Source organism: Saccostrea cucullata, unplaced genomic scaffold (genome assembly GCF_032062105.1).
Source record: "Saccostrea cucullata isolate Sc308-1 unplaced genomic scaffold, CSIRO_AGI_Scuc_v1 ctg1857, whole genome shotgun sequence".
In the NCBI taxonomy this organism is placed as follows: Eukaryota; Metazoa; Mollusca; class Bivalvia; order Ostreida; family Ostreidae; genus Saccostrea; species Saccostrea cuccullata.
In genome coordinates this window covers 1-24,471 of record NW_026926193.1, presented here as the reverse complement: position 1 = coordinate 24,471, position 24,471 = coordinate 1, and the positions used below count along the sequence as shown (strand labels likewise).

Sequence of the window (24,471 nt, the reverse complement as noted above, 5' to 3'; positions counted from 1 at the left end):
TAAAATTAGCTCAAAATGGCGATTCAAAATGACGTCATACACACTCGTATTTTGTTAAATACTAAAACTGTTCTGTTGTTACCACTTTTGAAATAACGACCACTATTGAAAATAGGAGACTTATTGTTCACAAAACAATAAGAGGTCTTTCCACATTTTTTTAATTTCACTTTCATTTAATATCTATCTCTTTAAAATTAAATTTCATTAAAACGAAACTAGGAATGGCTTAAAAGAAGAAAAAAGAAAAATTTGAAAATTTGGAGGTGATTTGATCTTTGACCTTCAAATTATTTTCAAAGTCAAAGGTCATGTGTCACATTATTATTAACCCCATGTCACTATGACTTATAGTTTTAAATTAATAAGGTTTAATGGTAAGCACAAAAGCATTAAAGGGGAGTAACTCATTCAAAGAGTCACCAGATCCTTTCGCATTTGAACATAAAAGTTGTGCCTAAAGTCCCTTAAGATATACGTAAAAGTTTTATGTCTTTGCGGTTTACAGTTTCGGAGCAGGAGCAATAACAAGGTTTTTTCGCACAAGGGGCGATAACTTTTAATAGGGTCAATCTAAAGGGACAAGAATGAAATCTTTGAAATAGTTCTAAGAGTTCATATTAATGATGCAAAAACAGATTGTATAGGTTAAAAGACAAAAAAATATAAAAAGAACTTAATTCATCATTTTGGAATGACCTTGACCTTTGACCCTTACATTAATTTTAAATTCAAAGATCAATGAATCTTATGCAGTTGGTTCCTTGTCTCTACGACCTCAAGTTTTGGAAATTTTTAATTAATTGTAAAATTTAAGAACATTCAGGGGCATTAACTTATTGAAGAGATCATGAATACTTTTGCAAAGAAGGAATTAAGGTCTCCTAAATTAGTCAAAGACATTGCTGAAGGTTTCATTCCTCTACGATTTACAGTTTCGGAGAAGTAGCGATAACAAGTATTTTTGCAAAAGGGTCGATAACTCCGAAAGTGGTCGAAGTTCATAAACGCAGGGTCAAATGAAAAAAATCATTTAAGGAGCACATTCTTATATGAACTATAAATCTTTTCGACAACTTTTGAAACAAAAAACATTCGGCGGAAAAATAATAAAAAAAAAAACTAGGAGACTTATTGTTCACTTTCTCTGAATTTCAATTTTGTTTTGTTTAACTCCTTAAATACCATAAAGAAGATTCCAAAAGTGGCTTAAAGGATAGAAAAAATGGAAATTTTTGAAATCTTTAAATGACATTGACCTTTGACCTTGAATATATTTTCAAGATCAAAGATCAAAGGTAAAGGGTCACATTGCAATTAATTTCATGCTTCCACGACTTTTTCGCAATAATGAAATCTCTGAAATAGTTTTTACGAGTACATATTAATGATACAAAGACAGATTGTATACGTTAAAAGACAAAAAAGATATAAAAGGAGCTTAAATTCTCAATTTTGGAATGAACTTGACCTTTAATCTTGAAAAATTTTTCAAGGTCAAGGGTCATATTGCAATTGACTCCATGTCTCTACGACTTACACTTTTAAAGATATAAGGTTTAACAGTAAGCGCCTCTGCGTTGAAGGGCGATAACTCATATAAGTAATTAATAACAAGTTTATAAACTTCAATGGGAATTGAAATGGGTCGGTATGTGATAAAATCTTCTGAGAAGGCCTTCGCCTTGTTATATTATTCTTAAGTAAAGAGAAACTGGGGTGTCTCTTAAACTGTTATCTAAAATACCTTGAATATATTGAAGATATTTAAAAATATCAAACACTTATTCTTTAAGTACTTTTTATGCTCAATATCTTTAATCCTCAGATATATTGAGGTTTTCTCTTGATTCCAACACGTTAAAGATAAAGATGTGTGACTGTATCATCAGGAAAGACATCATATTGTACCTAAACATTATAAAAATTGGTTTTGTAGGTCACACAGAATTAAAACCTCCGTTAGCGAGGTTTGAAGAAGAAAAATGGACTAGAAATCATGAGAAGAAGTGAGTAATTCATAACATGGGATTAGTACTAGTGGTATTAAAGTCATTCATTATTCTCAATGGCCTGAAGAAGTGAGTGATTTATTAGGTTTGTTATACCTCCCACTTGAAAAGTAGGAGTATAATTATTATAATGGAGGTTTCAGTACATAATCCGTCTCTCTTGGGGATAGGCATGCCTTATCTGTAACTCCTCTTACACCACTTAATGCAATTCAATGAGACTTTCACAGAATCTTTTTTACACAGTGACTGTGTTATTAATGAGTGCCATTTTACATATTCTATGTTATAGAGATTATTTAGATTGAACATATATTGGGCGTTTCCTGGACATGTGCGATCTCATCGATGTATCATGGTTTTGATTGCGTGATACGTATCATGATATAGAGACTAAAATACTGGTACATGTATTTAGGCCATAATAAAAGATTCCTAGATTCTGATCCCCGCCCAGCATGTTTTAACCCCACCTCGATATTTTATACCTTTGCTCCGGAGAGGAGATGGAATACTGTTTTACCCTTGTGTATCTAGTTTGTGTATGTCTATTCATAAAAAAAATCGTTGTAGTTTTATCAGCAAATAATCATCGCTGATGTTTGAAATTTTAGCAAAATCTTTGTCAAGGCATGCCATATGGTGGGATTGATTTTTGTACAAATCCGATGTCCATTTCCTGTTAATCCATGCATTTGTCCGTACCAAATTTTAGTTGGAATTTTCTCGATAATTAGATGATGCTTGAAATTTTACCACATTGTTTGTCTAGACATGTCATATTGTAGGATTCACTTCTATACATATCTGATGTCAACTTCCTGTTAAACTGTGTATTTATCCGTACCAAATTTCCTTTGCAGTAAAAAATTTTGCGTACCTTTTCTCTAGGCTAAACGTATCTTGTGATTCATTTATATATGTGTATATTTACATAAGAGTGTTAATTCAAATGCAGAGCGGGGGTATTACTAGGGAGCATTTGCTCACAGACTTCTTGATTTTTTTTTTGTCTTGATTCTAATCAGGATTGGTAATCAACTATACCATTCAACTTTTGTCTTAAATCCTGCGAATGTCCGCATGATTTTGACAGCTGACAAGATCATGAAGAACGTATTTATTTTAATACATATTAAACAAGGATCATTCGTAGTGAAAGACTGGTGATTATGTATATTTTAAAAGAGATATGCATGTTTAAATGGATCTCTACTTTAACTTTTATTTGGGCATTAACAGGTCAATGAAAAACTTGCAAAATGAAAAAAAAAAAATAAAATAAAATCCACTAGCCTCCCTCCAGTTTTCAAACAATTTGGATGAGAATCTAATGATTTTGTTTCATTATGGCCTTAGATGTATATTACAGGAATTGTTCATTAATTTGGATGAGAATCTAATGATTCTTATTTAATTATGGCCTTAGATACATAATTACAGGAATTATTCATTAATTTAGATGAGAATTTAATGATTGTTTTTATTATGGCCTTAGATACATAATTACAGGAATGATTAATTAATTTAGATGAAAATCTAATGATTGTTTTTATTATGGCCTTAGATAAATAATTACAGGAATTATTCATGAATTTATTCAGTATTTAAAATAAAAATTACAGAATTTTTTTTAAATGTTGAAAACTAGTGGAAGAACGGCATTCTAGCATCCAATTAAATGTATGCTTTATATTATTAAAATGAAGCAAATGAAAAAAGTGATTGTATGTTCTTCCAGCATATTTTTAGGAAAATTTATGATTCTTGTTTTAAAATCACTGTAAAGATTGCTGGTAAAAATATCAATACACGTATTTTATTTTGGTATTTTTGGGGAACCTAATGGTTTCCAATGGCAAAACTTGGTGATTGACCTTCTTCCTGTTATATACCGCCTGTACTATTACCCTGTACCATTACATAAAATTCTATGAGACTTTCACAGACCTTTAAGGAGGTGGGGGGAGGGGGGGACGTTGGGGTCGACAAATTAACCATCAGATATAATTTAAATTTTTAATATGATACCTTGAGTTCTCAACTATCATTTGGCAAAGAAAAATTTCATATATGTTTGTATATCTTTATATGAAGCTAGACTTTGCCATTATACACATATTGGAGGGATGATTATATTTTGTGAGTTCAGTGCTCAGATTTATATTGTTTCAGATTACAAGATATAAAAAATGCAGTATAATGTTGTTTTTAGCTCACCTGAGCCAAAGGCTCAAGTGAGCTTTTCTGATCACAATCTGTCCGTTGTCTGTCGTCGTCGTCGTTGTTGTCGTTGTTGTCGTTGTTGTTGTCGTCGTCGTCGTAAACTTTTCACATTTTCATCTTCTTCTCAAGAACCACTGGGCCAATTTCAACCAAACTTGCAATAAAGCATCCTTAGGTGAAGGGGATTCAGGTTTGTTCAAATGAGGGGCCATGCTCCCTTTCAAGGGGAGATAATTAGGAATTTGTGAAAAAGTAATGATGTATTTTAAAAATCTTCTTCTCAAGAACCACTGGGCCAGGAAAGATTAGACTCATAGTGAAGTATCCTCAGGTGGTGTAGATTCAAGTTTGTTCAAATCATGACCCCTGGGGTAAGGGTTGGTCCGTAATGGATGAGTAAATTTTAAATAAGAATACATCAGAAAACCTTTAAAATTTAAAAATCTTCTTCTCTAGATCTCATAAGCAACAGAGCCATGATTAGTTACATTAATATGCAAGCAACCTTATTTAGTGCGCATTCAATTTTGTCTAGTTTGTGCCCGTACGAAATGATAACGGATTAGGTTTACCTTTGTTTATTTTTTTTTTCGATCGGGCGCGGTGTACATAATAAATGAAAACGAGGCTCACTCCTTCAGCCATTTTTGATGTGGACGGTAAAGAAGTAACCGAATTTTGATCTGAAACAAAAGTGTTCATTGCTGATTGTTGTTTTCATTCTGTAAGGTTTGAAGAGTAAAGGATTTAGCTGAATAATTACTACCTTGCGTATATTTGTTCATGCAGCATATATGCAGTGTTTAGGCACAGCGATCGTATTGCGCAGTTGAAGTCTCCTTCGGAGAAAGTCACATGGAGAAAAACAAGTCCATTTAGGCACTGCTACATTTTACTAGTGTTAAAAAAGATTGAGAAGATTTTTTTTTTTTTAGATTTACTTAGTAGAAGGAAGCGTAATAGACTAATAGTTTGTCATTGCATAATTAATATAAATAGACGATTTTTTTTACATTTCTAAGAATTATGTCCCGTTGTCGGCGTAACGCTCGTTTTCCCACTGTCTTTGTCCTTTTTAAGTTACTTGTTAATATTTTTAATTTTCAAACGTTATCGAACAATTTGGATCTGTACCTGTATTGCCAGAGTATGGGGTAAGGTAAATTATGATCATATTCATGCAGATTTAATTACTAAGAGTAGAAGTAAGATACTGATCTATAAAGTTGGTAAGGTTATAGAGGGAAAACAGTGCCTTACGCTGGTTGACCCCGGATAGTTCCCACAAAGGGGAAAAACTTTTGTAAATGTGAGTCGTCTACAGTGACAACTCTCGCATATAGGTACACCTGTCATCAGGACATATTTATAAAGGATAACTTATTATTAATGAAAGTACTTTAGCAGCAGTACGAAGTATTTGTCGAAGTTTGCAGAAAGGAAACTCCTACATAAATTGTGATTTTGTGTCAATCGCAGAGATGAAGAATATCGCCTACACAGGTTCCTGACAATTGGCTAAAAAAAAGCATAGACATTATTAGTAGTGTGCGTAAAATGCTTAAAAAAGACAACAGTACAATAAAAAGACTATAGATCTACTTGCAGTTCATTATTGTTTTTGGGTATTTTTTATTTAAAAAAAAATTAATAGGAGAAAGGTGTCATTTTCATGATTTTACAATTCTGCCTTTTATATTGCACTTGTTCTTTGTTTTATATTGTACTCACTGGCGGATTTAAGGGGGGCGTGGGGGGCGCACGCCCCCCCTAAAATTTTCAAAGTATGATGTGACTAATACTTATAATGCCACATTTTGATACAAAACTAATCAAATAAGTGTTATTCTGCCTGGTTTTATTCTTAAAATACACAAAAATCCAGGAGCTTCCGGGGGCTGCGCCCCTACTACTCAAAGTATGACATGACAAGTATTAAACACGTCGTACTTTGATACATCACTAACCAATACCATTATGAGTAAGTAAATCGTTTATTATATAGTGACATGTGTTACAATACAATGAGAAATGTGAAATATTCAAAACATTTATTTTTCAAACATCTGGACCTACATGCTATTTACTTATACCAAAAATAATTGAAAAATATGCACTATTATTGTGCGGCACTGGTTTTACTCTAAAATACACGAAAACCGAGGAGCTTCAGGGGGCTTCGCCCCCTGGACCCCCACCTATATGCTATATACTTTTAACAAAAATAAATTGAAAAATATGCACTGGTTAATATGTGCCTGGTTTTACTCTAAAATACAATAAAACCCAGGAGCTTCCGGGAGCTGGGCCCCCACCTATATGCTATATACTTTTAACAAAAATAATTGAAAAATATGCACTATTAATGTGCCTGATTTTACTTTAAAATACATGAAAACCCAAGAGCTTCCGGGGGCTTTGCCCCCTGGGCCTCCACCAGGGCTTCGCCCTGGACCTACTAAGGGCCTTAAGGCGGCCCCCAGACCTCTTGCCTCAACAGAATTATCCACGTCCCCCCCCTTAACCACAAATCCTGTATCCGCCCCTGGTACTTGTTTTATACATGTAAGGTGCTTCAGGGTAATAACATATTTACATAAGGTGCTATATAAAAGTAGAATAATAATAATGTGGTTTATTTAATTAGCAGTCTGATTCAAGTTCTAGTGATGGGAAATCGGAAATAATTAGAATCAATTATCGGTAATAATTAGCTGGGCATAATTGATAAATAATGAATTATAATTGAAATTTTTAATTCAAATAACATAAACACTGGAAAGTTAAACTTATTCATAATGATAAACGTTTATTAATTTTTCTTTTAATAATTGAAAGTTGGAAAGTCTTATCACAAGAAATACACCTGTGAAATGTGAAAGCCATAGTGGATGAGGAGCCAATCAAAGGTTATAAGCAAGGTTAAAGTTTTTGTGGACAAGAAAACTATATATACTTCCAAAACTTGCAGACTTTATGATGATAAAAATGATGTAATTCAAAGGAATTGATTTTAATCAATCTTTTTCAAAAGAAATTTCAAGGTATTAAATGCTAGCAAATTATAAAACATGTTATAGGAATATTTAGAGGAAATGGCAGAATAAAAGGTTTTGACCAAAATAGGAAATTTTAAGAATCCAGACTGTAATTTTAGATACGAGTTATGAAAAAATAAAGATACATGTAGTGGCATAAGGGAGAAAAAAATGAAATGGCTTAAAGGGTTGCTTTTATAATTTTGACTGCAGGTTAAATACAATACCAATGTACACACAGTTCTCGATAAACACGATAAAAGAAAATTTTTATGGAATACCACAATGGTTAGGTACCATATAGCAAGTTTTTTTGGCGGGTGTAAAATTTGGTGTTATGCATGCTCAAAGGTATGCCAATAAATTGGTGTAATTTATTTTAGCTGACAGAGTTTCAGCGGTTTGCAGATTAACACTAAGATGAGTATTGACTATTTTTAGCGATTAAAATTTTAGCGGACTACCATCAAAATGCCAAAATAAGCTAAAATTAGCACCCCACTAAAATAACCCGCTACACGGTATGTAATTTGGACTTATTGCACAAAAGCTATGCCAGTATATTTTGTTTTTAGCGATTAAAATTTTAGTGGACTACCATCAAAATGCCAAAATAAGCTAAAATTAGCACCCCACTAAAATAACCCGCTACACGGTATGTAATTTGGACTTATTGCACAAAAGCTATGCCAGTATATTTTGTATACATTTATATGGTACATATAATTTCTTAAATGTGTGTCACATGTTCAAGGTAAGTCTTGTGTGAAAATGGTTTACAAATTGCATATAACTTGCGTTTCTCATAAAATGATTGATTGTATGTTATTTAACAACCCTCTGAATTTTTCATTCGTATGAGATGCCACCACTTGCAAGTGGAGATCTACAAATTTTTGTCCAATACTTGGCACTCAGGGCAATTGAGCAGTGAGGGATCTTTTTCATTCCAGCACCTACAGAGACACAGGAGCTCTGTTTAAAGGGTCTCGTCCAAGCGATCAGTCTCCACATCCCACAGTGGGATTCGAACCAGCGAACTAAGGATAAACTCCTTAGTGTGTGCCTTTAACCACTGTGCAACACAAGTGACCTCTTTAAATGAATGTTGTCATATGTTTTGCATGTGATTTTGAATTTAACTTTCAGGTTTTAAATTTTTTCAACTTTCTGCTTTCTTTAATTTGATTTGTGCTACAAACTTAAAGTACCCCCGGTAAGTATATATTTTTAAAAGTATCTGCAATGTAGTTTCGAACAACTGCTCTCAAATCTGAAAGTGTCAGTGATGGCAGCATTATGAATTCGAGAATGTGTGTTAGTATCATGTGTAGGCTATGCTGATCCTTATTATATACTATAGATTATAACATTGTTATGTTTTTTGTAGATCACAGAATGCCTAGGAAGAAGAGCTGGAAGAAAGCTGCTGTGAAGAAGACGAAATCTTGTAAGGCAGATGTGGGTGACAAGTACCCCACAGATGTTGGCCACGTCCAACCATCTGTGCCTCTGGGTGTAGGCCACGTCCTAACACCTATGACATCTGTACCGGCAGGGGTGATCTCTACCACCCCTGTGACAGTGGTCTCTGCGGCTCTCCCTGAGACCACTTTGACTGAAACTATGCCTCAAGTGTTGCCTCTGGCTCAAACTATACCTCAAATGTTGCCTCTGGCTCAAACTATGCCTCAAATGTTGCCTCTGGCTCAAATGTTGCCTCAAAAGTTGCCTCAAATGATTACTCTGAATTCCTCTCAGTTGCTTACTCAGAATATATCTCAGATTACAACTCAGAATATTACTCCGTTTACAATGAACAATATGCCAAATGAAACAACACATGCACTGCAAGGTAATTGTATGCATCAGAATTCAGATAATCTCGTGTTTGGATCCTTCCATCAGGGAAGCATGAGGTTTTCATCATTTTCAAGAGGTAATCAGTGTACATGCAATTCACTTATGATGTTGTCAAATTCATATGAAAATTTTTCATTTACTAGTTCCTTTTTAGATCAGACTCTGCTCAAGGGAGATAATTTGTACAACACAGCTGTGAAGAATCTCCAGAGTGCTGGAAATTTTAAAAGTAGGTTACTGATGTTTGATGAACTACCACTTCATATTGATTCTGGTGAAAATCATCACATTGTTGACAAGTTTGATACATTGTTTGGTTTATTAGTTACAGATGATAAGAGAAATCAAATTCAAACTCTACATGAATGTCTGCAACAAGCATTGGGGTTATCTAGATATGTATTAATAATGATTGGCTCGATATGTTCAGCACTGTACAAAGCTTCAGACAATGATTTTTATTTTTTTGACTCGCATTCTCATGGGGAAAATGGTTTGTCTGAATGTGATGGAAAGTCTCTGATGAGACACAGTTGCTGCTTAGATGATTTGTTAGGATTTCTGTATGCAATGTATGAAAGTATGCACATTGAATTTGCAACTGAGTTTGAAGTGATGCCTGTTGCCTTTCGCACACTTATTCATAGCTTCCCTAGTAATAATCAAAGTACACATCAATATTGTAGATTAGATCAGTTAACAACAACTGCTCTCACAAACAAACAATCTGCTGGTACCAATACTGGTCACTTAAAAACAACAGCGATAAAGAAAGATAAAAAGGATTACATGAGAGAATATATGAGAAACAAGAGACAGGAATCAGAGTTCAAACAAAAGGAAAGGGACAGTAAAAGAAACAAAAGACAAGATCCAGAGTTTAAAGAAAGGGAAAGGGACAGAAAGAGAAACAAGAGACAGGATCCAGAGTTTAAAGACAATGAAAGAGACCGTAAAAGAAACAAACGACAAGATGCAGAGTTTAAAGGAAAAGAGAGGGACAGTAAGAGAAACAAGAGACAAGATCCAGAGTTTAAAGAGAAGGAAAGGGACAGTATGAGAAACAAAAGACAGGATCCAGAGTTCATAGAAAAGGAAAGGGACAGTATGAGAAACAAGAGACAAGATCCAGAGTTCATAGAAAAGGAAAGGGACAGTATGAGAAACAAGAGACAAGATCCAGAGTTTAAAGACAGGGAAAGGAACAGTAAGAGAAACAAGAGACAGGATCCAGAGTTTAAAGAGAAGGAAAGGGACAGTATGAGAAACAAGAGACAGGAACCAGAGTTCATAGAAAAGGAAAGGGACAGTATGAGAAACAAGAGACAAGATCCAGAGTTTAAAGACAGGGAAAGGAACAGTAAGAGAAACAAGAGACAGGATCCAGAGTTTAAAGAGAAGGAAAGGGACAGTATGAGGAACAAGAGACAGGAACCAGAGTTCAAAGAAAAGGAAAGGGACAGTATGAGGAACAAAAGACAAGATCCAGAGTTTAAAGACTGGGAAAGGGACAGTAAGAAAAACAAGAGAAAAGATCCAGAGTTTAAAGACAGGGAAAGGGACAGTAAGAGAAACAAGAGACAGGATCCAGAGTTTAAAGACAGGGAAAGGGACAGTAAGAAAAACAAGAGAAAAGATCCAGAGTTTAAAGACAGGGAAAGGGACAGTAAAAGAAACAAGAGACAAGATGCAGAGTATAGGCATGATGAGCAAACAAGAGATTTAAAGAAGAAAAAAGAAATGAGACAAAATTCTAACCAGTTAGAAAAAGAAAGATTGAAGATGAAAGAAAAGAGAAAAAATGAAGAGTATAGATCATCAGAAAATATTGCTGCAAAACAATCAAAAGCACACTCACGGGGGAATTCGGACTATATTGAAACTGAAAAACAAAGATACAGAAAAAGTAAATTTGGAGTTGATGCAATTGAGTGTGTTGACAATTTTCACAACAATGTAAGATTGGGTCCTGTGTTTGTATGCACATGTTGCCAACAGACATGGTTTCACGAAAGTGTTTCAAATGTAGATAATGTTTTGTTGCATGCTGAAATCAAAAGGAAGTATTTTACTAATACAAAGTCTGTAAATGGGCAGGAATGGATATGCAACACATGCAATTCAAGTTTAAAAGAAAGTCGAACGCCAAAACTCTCTATTGCAAATGGAATGACATGGCTTCAAAAACCAAGTGAATTAAATCTGTTACCATTGGAAGAAAGACTCGTATCCTTAAGAATTCCCTTCATGCAGATAAGAGAATTACCAAGAGGAGGGCAGTATTCAGTAAAAGGAAATGTTGTAAACGTGCCAGTTGACATTCAACCAACAATCAACAGTCTTCCCAGGAGACTTGATGAAAATATTACAATACCTGTGAAGTTAAAAAGGAAACTATCTTTTCAGCACTCTTATTGTCATGAAAATATCCGACCTACAAAGGTTCTGATTGCTTTACATTGGTTAATGAAAAACAGTGAATATTATCAGAATTCAAACATAAACATAGATGACAACTGGTTCCTTGAGGTCACCAATTCCGCAAGCGAATTAATGAGAGAGTTTATAGAGGGTCACACCAATCAAGATTCAGCAATGCATGACCAATCAGATGAATCAGACTCTGATGAATTCTGTGAAGTTGATAGTGGTAAGGATGGAAATCGTGATACTTTACTAGACAGTGACTCGTATGACATGAATCAGATCTTCACATTTGCTCCAGGAGAGGGACAGCGACCAATTAGTTTGTATCAAGATCAAATGGCTGAGTATTTGTCATTTCCTACAATATTTTGTGGCAAAGGAAGGGTAGAAAACGATCAGCGTCAAATACCTGTTTCATATGCTGATATTGCCAAGTGGGAATTACGAAGTGTTGATAGACGTGCTGCACAGTCGGTACCAAATTTGTTTTTCAAATTGAAAAAGATTCAACTAAAACAGGTAACAGACAAATGCAATTTAGCCCTTAGAAAGTGCAAAACAAAGGGGAAAACCTTTACTGCAAATGAAATAAGAAATCCTGATCAAATCAATGACATTGTTAGACACAATGAGGGATTTTATGTTTTCAAACAGTTGAGAAATTCTCCTCCTTATCTTGAAACAAGAAAGAAAGACGTTTTTGCAATGATACGACAGCTTGGTCTACCAACTTGGTTTATGTCCTTTTCTGCTGCAGATACACGTTGGAATGATCTGATCAGAGCATTAGGAGTTTTAAACGATGACAAACAGTACACAGATTCTGAAATTGAGAGCATGACATGGACTGAAAAGTCAAAGTTAATTCAGAAAGATCCGATTACATGCACAAGGTATTTTGATCATCGTTTTCGGACTTTTTTGAATACTGTGCTTAAGAGTGATCATCATCCTATTGGTAAGATACAGGACTTTTTCTATAGAGTTGAATTTCAACAGAGGGGATCACCACATGTTCACATGATTGTTTGGATTGAAAATGCTCCAAAATACTTAGAAAATGATAACAAGGAAATTGCTGCATTTGTTGACAGCTACTTGAAGTGTGAAAGGAATACAGAAGACAATTTGACAGAATTGCAGGTTCATAAACACTCACAAACATGCAAGAAAAAAGGAAAGGCTGTTTGTAGATTTGGATTTCCACTTCCACCACTCCAAGCTACTATGATATTAGAACCTTTGGACAGTGACATTGATAAATACAAGAAAATGCACAAGACTATGCAAGACAAAGTGAATGACTTTAAAAATGGATGTGACATAAGCTGCACTTTCCAAGACTTTTTGCAGAATGTACTACAACTTTCTGAAGATGATTATATAAAATGCATCAGAAGTTCTTTGAGAACACCCAAGGTATTTTTAAAACGTAAACCCTGTGACTTGAGAGTGAATGCTTACAACAGTACTCTTCTTCATGCTTGGGCAGCAAACATTGATATTCAGTATGTTTTGGATCCATATGCTTGTGCAATGTACATTGTCTCATACATAAGTAAATCCCAAAGAGGAATGAGTGAGCTGCTGAGTAGAGCTGCTAAGGAAGCAAGAGAGGGCAATCTTGACATTAAGAGACAAGTTAGACACATTGGAAATCAATTTCTTAACAGTGTTGAAGTTGGAGCACAAGAAGCTGCATATCTAGTTTTGCAAATGCCCCTTACAAAAGCATCAAGAGATGTAATGTTCATAAACACATCTCCAGTTGATGACCGTGTAATACTTGTCAAACCTGATTCAGAACTTGAAAAGTTGAATGCTAATTCCACAGACATAGAATGCAGTAACATAGTCAAAAGATATGCAAAACGTCCAAAACAACTTGAAAACTGGTGTTTAGCTGACTATGTGTCACAGTTAGATGTAGTTTTCCCAAAGGAAAGTATAAGTGAGCTGTCTGAAATGGAAACAAATGATGATGAGACGCACCAGTCAGAAAATGAAGATAGTGGAAGTGATACTGAGGGTGAATTTAAAGAAGACAGCACATTAGTTGTGTTGAGAAATGGAATTAAAATCAAGCGCAGAAAAACACCAAGAGTTATAAGATATGTGCGTTATAGCTTAAAGACAAACCCAGAAAATTACTATAGAGAAAAACTAATGCTGTTCACTCCATGGCGAAATGAATGTTCTGATCTTCTGTGTGGACAGCAGAGCTTTGAGCAGTCATTTAACCAGAAAAAATTTTTCTTGGCTCAGAAAATCAAACAGTATGAACACAATGCTGATGTGCTTGAGCAGGCAGAACAGATGGCGCAGGATGATTTGACAGAAGCATATGATGAATTAGCTCCTGGTGCTCAACAAACTGACGCAGATGATGAATATGAAGGAAATGTTGATTCTGAAACATTCGTTCACTTTAATCCAGAAAGGCCAATTGAACAGAGAGAGTATGATATAGGAAATGAAGTTGGAATTCCATCAACAAGACAATTAAATGAACAGAGTTCTGTTAGATTACCTGATGATGAGTATTTAAAGCTTGTAGCCAGTTTAAATTTGAAGCAACGCGAATTCTTCAATCATGTTATGCAATGGATCAAGTCTAAACAGGAACCTATTCATGCATATCTTTCAGGAGGTGCAGGAGTTGGGAAGTCAGTGTTAATTAAAGCGCTTTATCAAGCTTTACATCGGTATTTATGTGCTAAGGAGGGTGAAAATCCAGACGATATACGAATTCTTCTTTGTGCATACACTGGTAAAGCTGCGTTTAACATTGGTGGTCAGACAATTGCTTCTGCATTTCACCAGAAAATTAACCAAAGGCAGCAAAATATGCATTGTGATGAACTCAACACATTTAGAACTAAATACAGAAATTTGTCAGTTGTCATCATAGATGAAATTTCAATGGTTGGCAATGCAAAGTTGGAATTTATCAATGGCAGACTTCAGCTTCTTACTGGTTTGAAGAGGCCGTTTGGAGGCATCAGTATTATTGCTGTTGGAGATTTCTTTCAACTGAAACCAATTATGGATGGCTGGATTTTTCAAGATTTAAAACAAAATGCCCAAGCACTTGCATGTAATCTTTGGAAAGAAAACTTCACCTTATTCGAGTTAGATGAAGTAATGCGACAAAAGGATGATTTAGAATTTGCACAGCTTTTGAACCGTCTTCGTCACAATGAGATGACTTCTGAGGACTTGGATATAATTCACAGGTGCATCATTGCTGAAAATAGTCCAAATTATCCACACAATGCTCCCCATCTTTTCACAATGAATGCAAAAGTAGATGAATATAACAATAAACTTATAGAGCAACTTCCTGGTGAAAAAGTTATTGTAAAAGCTGTTGACAGTGTCCTCCAAGACCACAGTAAGTCTGTGAAAGACCGACTACTCAGATCATTGCAAAATCAAGATGATGTTAGCAAAACTGCAAATCTCATGACAAAACTAACTCTAGCCATTGGAATGATATATGACATTACAGTTAATATTGATGTTACTGATGGCTTGACAAATGGTTCATCATGTACTGTATTTCTTGTTGAAAACAGATTACCTGGTGTATCAAGGCCAAGTATAGTATGGGTGAAGTTTTTGGATTCTGCAGTAGGGAGAATTGCTCGACAGAAATACAGACATCTTTTCCATGATGGTGTTATGGATGATTGGACACCGATATTTGACTGTCAGCGATCTTTTGTTTTCAATTCAACTACATATCAAAGAATACAGTTTCCTTTAAGACCAGCTGCAGGTAAGACAATTCATAAGGCTCAGGGCTGCACTGTTGATGAAATTGTAGTAGATTTATCTCAGTCAAGGATAAGGAAAACACCCCACATTCATTATGTAGCTCTTAGTAGAGTTAGATCTGTTGACAAATTGCATATTCTGAATTTCAATGAGCAAGCATTAACTGTTGATGATAAAGTTGTAGAAGAAATGGAAAGAATGAGGAAGGAAGCACCTCTAAAGCTGTGTTATCTTCCATCGTACAAAACAGAGCAGAACAAACTAAAAATTATGTTTAATAATGCAAGATCTCTTCACAAACATTTTGATGAAATTAAAAATGAACCCAATGTTGTAGCATCAGATGTTATTGGTTTTTCAGAAACAAGACTAACCATCAATGATGAACAGAATTTTATGATGGAAGGTTACTTGACTTTGTTTAATCATGAAAAGAGAAGTGACAGCAATCGGCCTCATCATGGAACAGCATTATATGTTAAACAAGACCATTTGATGACATGTATCTCAAAATTCAGTAACACTTTGCTTGAATTCATCATAGCTTTAATAAATTTCAGAGACCTTGGAGAAGTGCAGATAGTTGTTTTATACAAGTTCCCAGCATGTTCTTTTAAAGAATTTGAACGTGAAGTTATGTTGCACTTGAAACCTTTTGTAGACACAGAGAAAAAATTGATAATTCTTGGAGATTTCAATTTTGATTTGTTTACAGGTCACAAAGAATTTCTGAACTTTATGAAGTTGAATTTAAAATGCACACAATTGATCAAAAAGGTAACTCATGATTCAGGTTCACAACTTGATTTGATTTTCACAAACTTCCCTCATTGTGAAACTGATGTGATTGAGGCATATTGGTCGGACCATAAAATGATTTACTGTACATATTCTTTATAAATCTGATATAAGGGACGCAAGAGTATTTATTTGGGGGAGATACGTCATCTTGTCCCCTCTCCCACCTATCGATGTGCCAGTGTCACTTAGTGACATTTGGTACATTGATTGCTGTATACAGGGTTATATTCGCCCTGGCTGTGTTATTTTCAGCCTTTCACACAATTTTTTCAGCGTTTAAATTATCCCCACTCACAGTATTATTGAAGAAATCATACTACGTGTTCTTTTAATTTACCCTGTTTTAAATTTGTCTTACCTCAGATGGATGACAGTGGGAAAAATGAAATGGGGCGAATATTTCCCTGTATACAGTATCTTATAGACACCAATTACTTGATGTAAAATCTTGTTTGTTTTTAGTAACTTTAAACTATTTTTTATATGTATGCATTGAATAGCCTTAAAAATTTGCAAATAACTGTACTAAAATGATTGTACTAAACAGGAATCCTTCATTATGAATTTTTATTGTGGGTTAATTTTTAACAGACAATAAATGTACAAATAATTGAATGTTGCATGTTAAGGGAAATTTATGTACCATCAATAACAATCATTCATGTAAAAAAAAAATGATGATCATTGTATATATTATGTGTTAATTAATATTTAGAAATTATGAATATACTGTATTGATGTTTGTGAGATAATAGTTTTACCCTTACTGTTTAGATTCTTTTCTTTAATGATTATACATATGAATATCATGAACTTGTATTTTGAATACCGGTATACATGAAATATTTTGAGATTACATGAATTGTTTACAAAGTTTACTTTAAAGAAAATAATGAGTTCTGCTTAATAATGATTAGAGTTGCACTTGCATCAAGTAATTGGTATCTTTGATATATGTTCAACACTGTATTCTATAATTTTATGAAGTAAATTCATCGAATATTACCGGCATCTGTTCATATAAAATTTTGCTGTATAGAAATATTGTAAGTTTAAAAATGTTACTATGTCTTGTGTCATTTAGTCCCTGCTGAACAATACTGGAGTACATGAGAGTATAAATTTTTACAGTGTATATGAATTAATATTTTTCCCAGAGCAAATATTTTCTTTTAACATCATTTACATGTATGTTCATTGTATATATGAAACTTTGTGTTGAAATAATTTGTCTTGAATTTTTATCTTTTTGGATTTTTTTTGTCTTAAAATGTTAAGTTTATTGTATTTTTGTATTTCAAGTCATTCAGCTTTAAACATTTACTTTTACTAGCTTTAGCTTATACCTGTGTAGAATAGGAAAGCAACCTGCATAATCAGACAGAAACTGACAACTCATTCTAAGCTACTAGTATATTGCTGATTTCAGTTAACTCCATACTAATTGATATTTAATTTTCTCCAGCATTGAGATATTTAATATGTGACCACCATTATATTATAATTTCATGAGAATCGACTTATACCCAGGTAAGTATGAAAAGAGGGGGTCAATGGCCAGCCCGTAAAGGGAGGTAAACCTACCTCTTTATAACATTACAATTTTTCCTTTAAAAGACGGAAAAAAAGGTGGATCACTATAATTTCTCATGACTGGGCTTTAAAATCAAAATTATTGATTGCAAAAATCTTAATCACTCCATTTTGGAATATTACCATCAAGTTTAGGTTATCTGATTCCTGCAGGTACTCCAATTACCGGTAAATGTTACTTATTAAAAATTCTTTAAAAATAATAGTTGATGTTCAAAGTCAGTGTCATATAATTATTCATATAATTATTCACTTTCAGTTGGAATCTTTCCAATTTTCGCTTTCGTTATGTATAGGAAAGATTTACTATTAAGTGAACTTAAAAATAAATACAGTATATTTTGTATCTTTCAAACGATTACCTTGATGTATTTAACTTTCCTCTAAACAAATTTTGAACTGTTTAAAAAGCATCTATGTTTACATGTAATGTTATTGTCAGGAAGTTTTGCATTTCTGTCACAAAATTGTTGCAATATTGCATATTTGATACTGTGATTATATATGTCTGTTGAAATCATATGAAATTTAGATAGTTGATTGTTATTAACGCTTCTTAGTTTTCATTATATTCTCTACTAATTGTATGATAAATTTTCACCAAATCTGTTGAATTTTGTAAAGAAATAAAAGTAAAATCTTATTCGCATTTTCTGTTTTTATTATACTGTAAAATCACATATTTTCGTGGGGTCAAATTTTCGTGGTTTGAGGAAAATTTCTTGGTTCGTGGGGATTTGATTTCGTGGATCAAGAATCAATAAGTACTTATGTGTGTGAAATTTTACATTTCGTTGTAGACATGAATTCGTGGGTCTTGTCATACCACGAAAACAACGAAAATTAACCCCCCATGAAAATTTGTGATTCCACAGTAACTATCATAGCTAATGTTACACCCCCCAAAAAGGAGAGAAATGTTATTGTTCAATAAAAGCATAGTACACTTCAGAGTTGACAGTACAAGTGCTATATTCCGCAGAAATACTGAGATTGACCTCTTTATGACTAAATTGATAATGAGGTACACTGTAAGCATTAATTAAGCACTGGTTGAAAAGAAAGCCATTCTAAACAATTTTATGCTCAGATCAAGCCCAATTACAGAAAATGAATAAAAAGAAATTCATACTCAACATCTACATGCATAATTCTTGCAAGTAAAGGTCTTACACTCAGGTGAGCGATATGGCCCCTGGGCCTCTTGTTTGAATTTGAAGCAGAGGTATGAATCTTTTGTATAGTTATATTTTTATTTGCATAGAGAAAGTACCACATTACTTTATTATGAAAGACAATAATCAGTCATTCCCGTATAATTCGTACAATTGAAAAAACGCGATGTCGCCAATACATTTCAAAGCTATGGTTACTGATATTAAAATTATTCCTGGACCCTTTATGTTAACATATTTTGCCACACAAAAAAACATAATCTGTTATATTTTTTGATATTTTTTCTTCGAGTATTTACACAAAAGGAAGCCCGGAATCGTGTAAAATGCGATGTCGCCATTTCATACCTTGCCGGTTGAATGTGCATTGCCTGGTCGCATTTTGTTTTAAGCAAGCAAAAAATGTTTTAATTAATGAAGAAACATGTCAAAATCATATAAATGAAACTTTCATTGATAGATGAAATTCATGTGGAATCATCCTCAGGTAGTGTAGATTCAAGTTTCTTCAAATCATTACCCCCGGGGCAAGGGTGGGGCCAAAATGGCCGACCCAAGTTTTACATAGGAATATATAGGAAAATTCTTTAAAAATCTTCTTCTCCAGAACCACTGGGCCAGGAAAGATGAAACTTATGTGGAATCATCCTCAGGTAGTGTAGATTCAAGTTTCTTCAAATCATGACCCCCGGGGCAAGGATGGGGCCAAAATGGCCGACCCAAGTTTTACATAGGAATACATAGGAAAAATCTTTAAAAATCTTCTTCTCCAGAACCACTGGGCCAGGAAAGATGAAACTCATGTGGAATCATCCTCAGGTATTGTAGATTCAAGTTTTTCAAATCATGACCCCCGGCCCTATGGATAGGGTGGGGCCAAAATGGCCGACCCAAGTTTTACATAGGGATATATAGGGAAACCTTTAAAAATCTTCTTTTCAAGTACTTCAAAGCTATGATTAGTGATACCCGGGGTATTTATATGGAATCATCCTCAGGTGGTGTAGATTCTAGTTTGTTCAAATGATGAACGCCTGGAAGGGGGGAGTAAATTCAAGCCCGATGTGCTTAGGTGAGCGCTGTGGCCCCTGGGCCTCTTGTTTGTCAATTCACATCACTTTTTGTCAAACCAGAAGTAGCCAAAAAAGCTTATTTTGAAGGTTTTGACTCAAAATTGAAATTATAAAGTCACTGGAGACAACTTAGCTCATTGCTTTCTTTTTGTTGACGTCACTTCCGGTCAAAACAGGACGGAAGACCTACTCGTTGCTTTGCAACGAGCTTTGCTCTAGTTATTATTATTATTATTATATAATTACTACTTTCTTTTCAGTTTCTGAAGACATGCAAAAGTTACATAAAGAAAGAGCCATCCCTCATCAAATTAATCGAGAAAAGACATCGTAAATGCAGTGCAAAATACTTACAGTCCTCAGAATTTTATAACAGTCTACAAATTACTCGTGCAAAGATCGAAAGTAATCCCAAAGAAATCTATCTCTATTTAAGAGATTTTCTAAAAGAACTCAAAAATAAAAATGAAAATGAGATGAAAAGAAAAAGAGATAATGCATCCCCAGCTGAAGATCATCATGAAAATAAGAGATTCAAGCAAAATGAAGAAGGGAAAGAAGAAGGTTTTTCTTCCACCTCTGCAGGTGAATCAGGAAATGTCTGTGAAGTTTCAGAAAGAAGTGCTAAGCCTGGAACCTCTTTGGCAACCAAATTTAAGGAACATTTTTATAAATGTGATAGATATCAAGGTAACACAGGTATTGAGGGAGGAGAAACTTGTGAGTCTGACTCTGAAATTCAAATAGAATCCCTGGAAAGTTTCAGTGAAGAAGATCCAAAAATTGTGACAGTGTCGAAAGATACGAAAGGAGCTGTTGAAAAAAAACATCTCAAAAAGGTGCCTAATGAAGAAGAAGAAGATGTTGAGGATGAGATTTCTAACAAGGAGAGGGTGTCACAAGATAAGGAAAATGCTGAGGATAAGATTCACAATAAACACACTGTGTTACTAGAACAGGTGGAAGATTTTGAGGTGGTGCTAAATGAGGATTACTCAAATAGCAGTACAGGAAGCTCATTGGTCAATTACAATATCTCAGGGACCAATAAAGACTCTGCTTGTGATTCCATTGTTTTGGATGAACCTGACATTATATTAGACAATGTAAAAAAAGTATATGTTGAAAACAGTGAACGCACTTTGGCAAATAAAAGACACTTTAACCTAGAGAAAGTTTCTGAGGAAAGTTCAAATTGGGGAGATGAGAAGGTGTCTAAAAAGTCAAATGAGTCATCTTCTATTGATAAAGAAGAAGATGACAAGTCTGAATCAGCAATGGATAAATATCCTGATTCCACTACCACAGAACCAACAGAAAAAAATCAAAGTAAAGTTCCAATAACCATGATAATGCCAAGTCAATATAAAGTTGTTTTCCAAAAGCTGAAAACTACTGTCAACAAGATGGAAAGTTTTCTAAAGTCACCAAAGCATGCAGTTTACTCACCTGACAGTAGCTCAAAGGTGGAAGGTGGTAGCGCTGTGGAATCTCAAAATACGGAAGCAATGGATGTTGAAGAGAATATACATCCATTGCAAGGGAAAGAGAAAAAGAATGAAAAAGATGATGTCACACAGGAGGAAAGCAAAATCGATTATATGAAATATATAGAGAAAAAAACATTTCTCAGAAGAAATCAGAGAAATCCAATTCCAGTGAGGAAACTAAGGAAGAAAGAACAAAACCAGACATAAAAAGTACTGATGATGAACCATCAACTAGTGTAAAAGTAGGGGCTAAAAAGGAGAAAAAGGGTTCAAAGAGGCAGATAGAAAGACTAGAAAAACTGCTGAAGGTAATCTTTTGACTGATTTAAAAAGATTAGTTTTTTGAATGTAAGAACAAATATACAGATATATATAAATCTTCTCAGTGTGTCACACTTTTAATTTACCAGTATGAGTTACATTGTAGTTAAAAATACTTTTATAGATTGCACATTGATTTATGTAAACAATGTTTGAAATTTGCACACTAGGACAGGATGATATTGTTAAACTATTACAGGTCATCCACGACAAGATTGAGTACTATAAGGAACTGGAGGTTGATCTAGATGATGAAAATTCAGCATACATTATGACGAGAAAATACCACATAAAGTTTGTCAAGGTGTGGAACAAACTCTGTGAGATCAATGAGAGTAGCACCGACACAGGACGACTAGTGGAGAGGAAATTCAGATTCAAAGGTAAAATAAAAATAAAACAAAATTACTATAGGTTACTGCTTGAATTTAAAATACATGTTTAAAGGTCACTGAAACAAATCAGATGGTGAAACAAAAAATGTTAATATAAAGAGAAAAGAATTTTTTTTTAACTCTAGTCTTTGATAAGTAGATGTAAAGGTGTATAGGGGGCACTAACAGAGGACAGCTTCAAGCAACTTAGCATTTATCATAATAAAAAGGGACCAATTTGATTGTTCAAAACTATGAAAATTCTTACTCTCTCATATGTTTTACTGTACTTAAAAATTTATAGTTTTCATCTGTTTTAATAAACTCATTTATTATTGAAAGTTTTCAACGTCTACCAGTAAGGTAAATACATTATTATATGAATGCTTTGAGTATAGCATAGACACCGAGACTGGGTGAAGGGCCAGGGGAGGGGATGGGGGGCTAAGCCCCCCACTTATTTTGGAAAGATATATACATCGTATAAGCATTGAAAATGCAGCGTACCCTTTTTAGCTCACCTGAGCCAAAGGCTCAAGTGAGCTTTTCTGATCACAATTTGTCCGTTGTCTGTCGTTGTAGTCGTCGTTGTCGTCGTTGTCGTCGTCGTCGTCGTTGTAAACTTTTCACATTTTCATCTTCTTCTCAAGAACCACTGGGCCAATTTCAACCAAACTTTGTACAGAGTATCCTTGGGTGAAGGGGATTTAAATTTGTTCAAATAAAGGGCCAAGTCCTTTTCCAAGGGGAGATAATCATGAATTTATTAAAAATAAATGGCATTTTTTAAAAATCTTCTTCTCAAGAACCACTGGGCCAGGAAAGATGAAACTCATGTGGAATCATCCTCAGGTAGTGTAGATTCAAGTTTGTTCAAATCATGACCCCCGGGGCAAGGGTGGGGCCAAAATGGCCGACCCAATTTTTACATAGGAATATATAGGAAATATCTTTTAAACATCTTCTTCTCCAGAACCACTAGGCCAGGAAAGATGAAACTCATGTTGAATCATCCTCAGGTAGTGTAGATTCAAGTTTGTTCAAATCATGACCCCCGGGGCAAGGATGGGGCCAAAATGGCCGACCCAAGTTTTACATAGGAATATATAGGAAAAATCTTTAAAAATCTTCTCCTCCAGAACCACTAGGCCAGGAAAGATGAAACTCATAAGGAATCATCCTCAGGTAGTGTAGATTCAAGTTTGTTCAAATCATGACCCCCGGGGCAAGGGTGGGGCCAAAATGGCCGACCCAAGTTTTACATAGGAATATATAGGAAAAATCTTTAAAAATCTTCTCCTTCAAATCTTTAAAAATCTTCTTCTCCAGAACCACTGGGCCAGGAAAGATGAAACTCATGTGGAATCATCCTCAGGTATTGTAGATTCAAGTTTTTCAAATCATGACCCCCGGCCCTATGGATAGGGTGGGGCCAAAATGGCCGACCCAAGTTTTACATAGGGATATATAGGGAAACCTTTAAAAATCTTCTTTTCAAGTACTTCAAAGCTATGATTAGTGATACCCGGGGTATTTATATGGAATCATCCTCAGGTGGTGTAGATTCTAGTTTGTTCAAATGATGAACGCCTGGAAGGGGGGAGTAAATTCAAGCCCGATGTGCTTAGGTGAGCGCTGTGGCCCCTGGGCCTCTTGTTTGTCAATTCACATCACTTTTTGTCAAACCAGAAGTAGCCAAAAAAGCTTATTTTGAAGGTTTTGACTCAAAATTGAAATTATAAAGTCACTGGAGACAACTTAGCTCATTGCTTTCTTTTTGTTGACGTCACTTCCGGTCAAAACAGGACGGAAGACCTACTCGTTGCTTTGCAACGAGCTTTGCTCTAGTTATTATTATTATTATTATATAATTACTACTTTCTTTTCAGTTTCTGAAGACATGCAAAAGTTACATAAAGAAAGAGCCATCCCTCATCAAATTAATCGAGAAAAGACATCGTAAATGCAGTGCAAAATACTTACAGTCCTCAGAATTTTATAACAGTCTACAAATTACTCGTGCAAAGATCGAAAGTAATCCCAAAGAAATCTATCTCTATTTAAGAGATTTTCTAAAAGAACTCAAAAATAAAAATGAAAATGAGATGAAAAGAAAAAGAGATAATGCATCCCCAGCTGAAGATCATCATGAAAATAAGAGATTCAAGCAAAATGAAGAAGGGAAAGAAGAAGGTTTTTCTTCCACCTCTGCAGGTGAATCAGGAAATGTCTGTGAAATTTTAGAAAGAAGTGCTAAGCCTGGAACCTCTTTGGCAACCAAATTTAAGGAACATTTTT

At 34.5% G+C, this 24,471-nt stretch overlaps 2 protein-coding genes across 2 annotated transcripts in view; both read left to right on the top strand.

The window, feature by feature from the left end:
- The window catches only part of LOC134271050 (uncharacterized), a 57,674-nt gene extending 36,206 nt beyond the window's left edge, over positions 1–21,468 (top strand). Inside the window, exons 5-7 of the mRNA XM_062753311.1 lie at positions 1,940–2,009; positions 20,249–21,420; positions 21,462–21,468. Of these exons, the coding sequence (XP_062609295.1) occupies positions 20,465–21,420; positions 21,462–21,468 (963 nt within the window). The 5' untranslated portion in view covers positions 1,940–2,009; positions 20,249–20,464. The remainder of the gene's footprint in view (positions 1–1,939; positions 2,010–20,248; positions 21,421–21,461) is intronic.
- LOC134271051 (uncharacterized) lies at positions 8,675–20,322 on the top strand. Its single transcript, XM_062753312.1, has 4 exons — positions 8,675–10,346; positions 10,434–10,601; positions 11,169–15,752; positions 20,249–20,322. The coding sequence occupies exons 1-4, from the start codon at positions 8,675–8,677 to the stop codon at positions 20,320–20,322; spliced, it is 6,498 nt and encodes a 2,165-aa protein (XP_062609296.1).
- Positions 21,469–24,471: the final 3,003 nt, after the last annotated feature.

What these genes read in the sequence shown, in the direction of transcription:
- LOC134271051 (XM_062753312.1), top strand. Translation starts at nt 8,675, where the DNA reads ATGCCTAGGAAGAAGAGCTGGAAGAAAGCTGCTGTGAAGAAGACGAAA. An exon ending in TAAAGACAGGGAAAGGAACA is followed by an intron (nt 10,347 to 10,433) that starts GTAAGAGAAACA and finishes CAGAGTTCATAG; the next exon opens with AAAAGGAAAGGGACAGTATG. An exon ending in CAAAGAAAAGGAAAGGGACA is followed by an intron (nt 10,602 to 11,168) that starts GTATGAGGAACA and finishes TTTCAAATGTAG; the next exon opens with ATAATGTTTTGTTGCATGCT.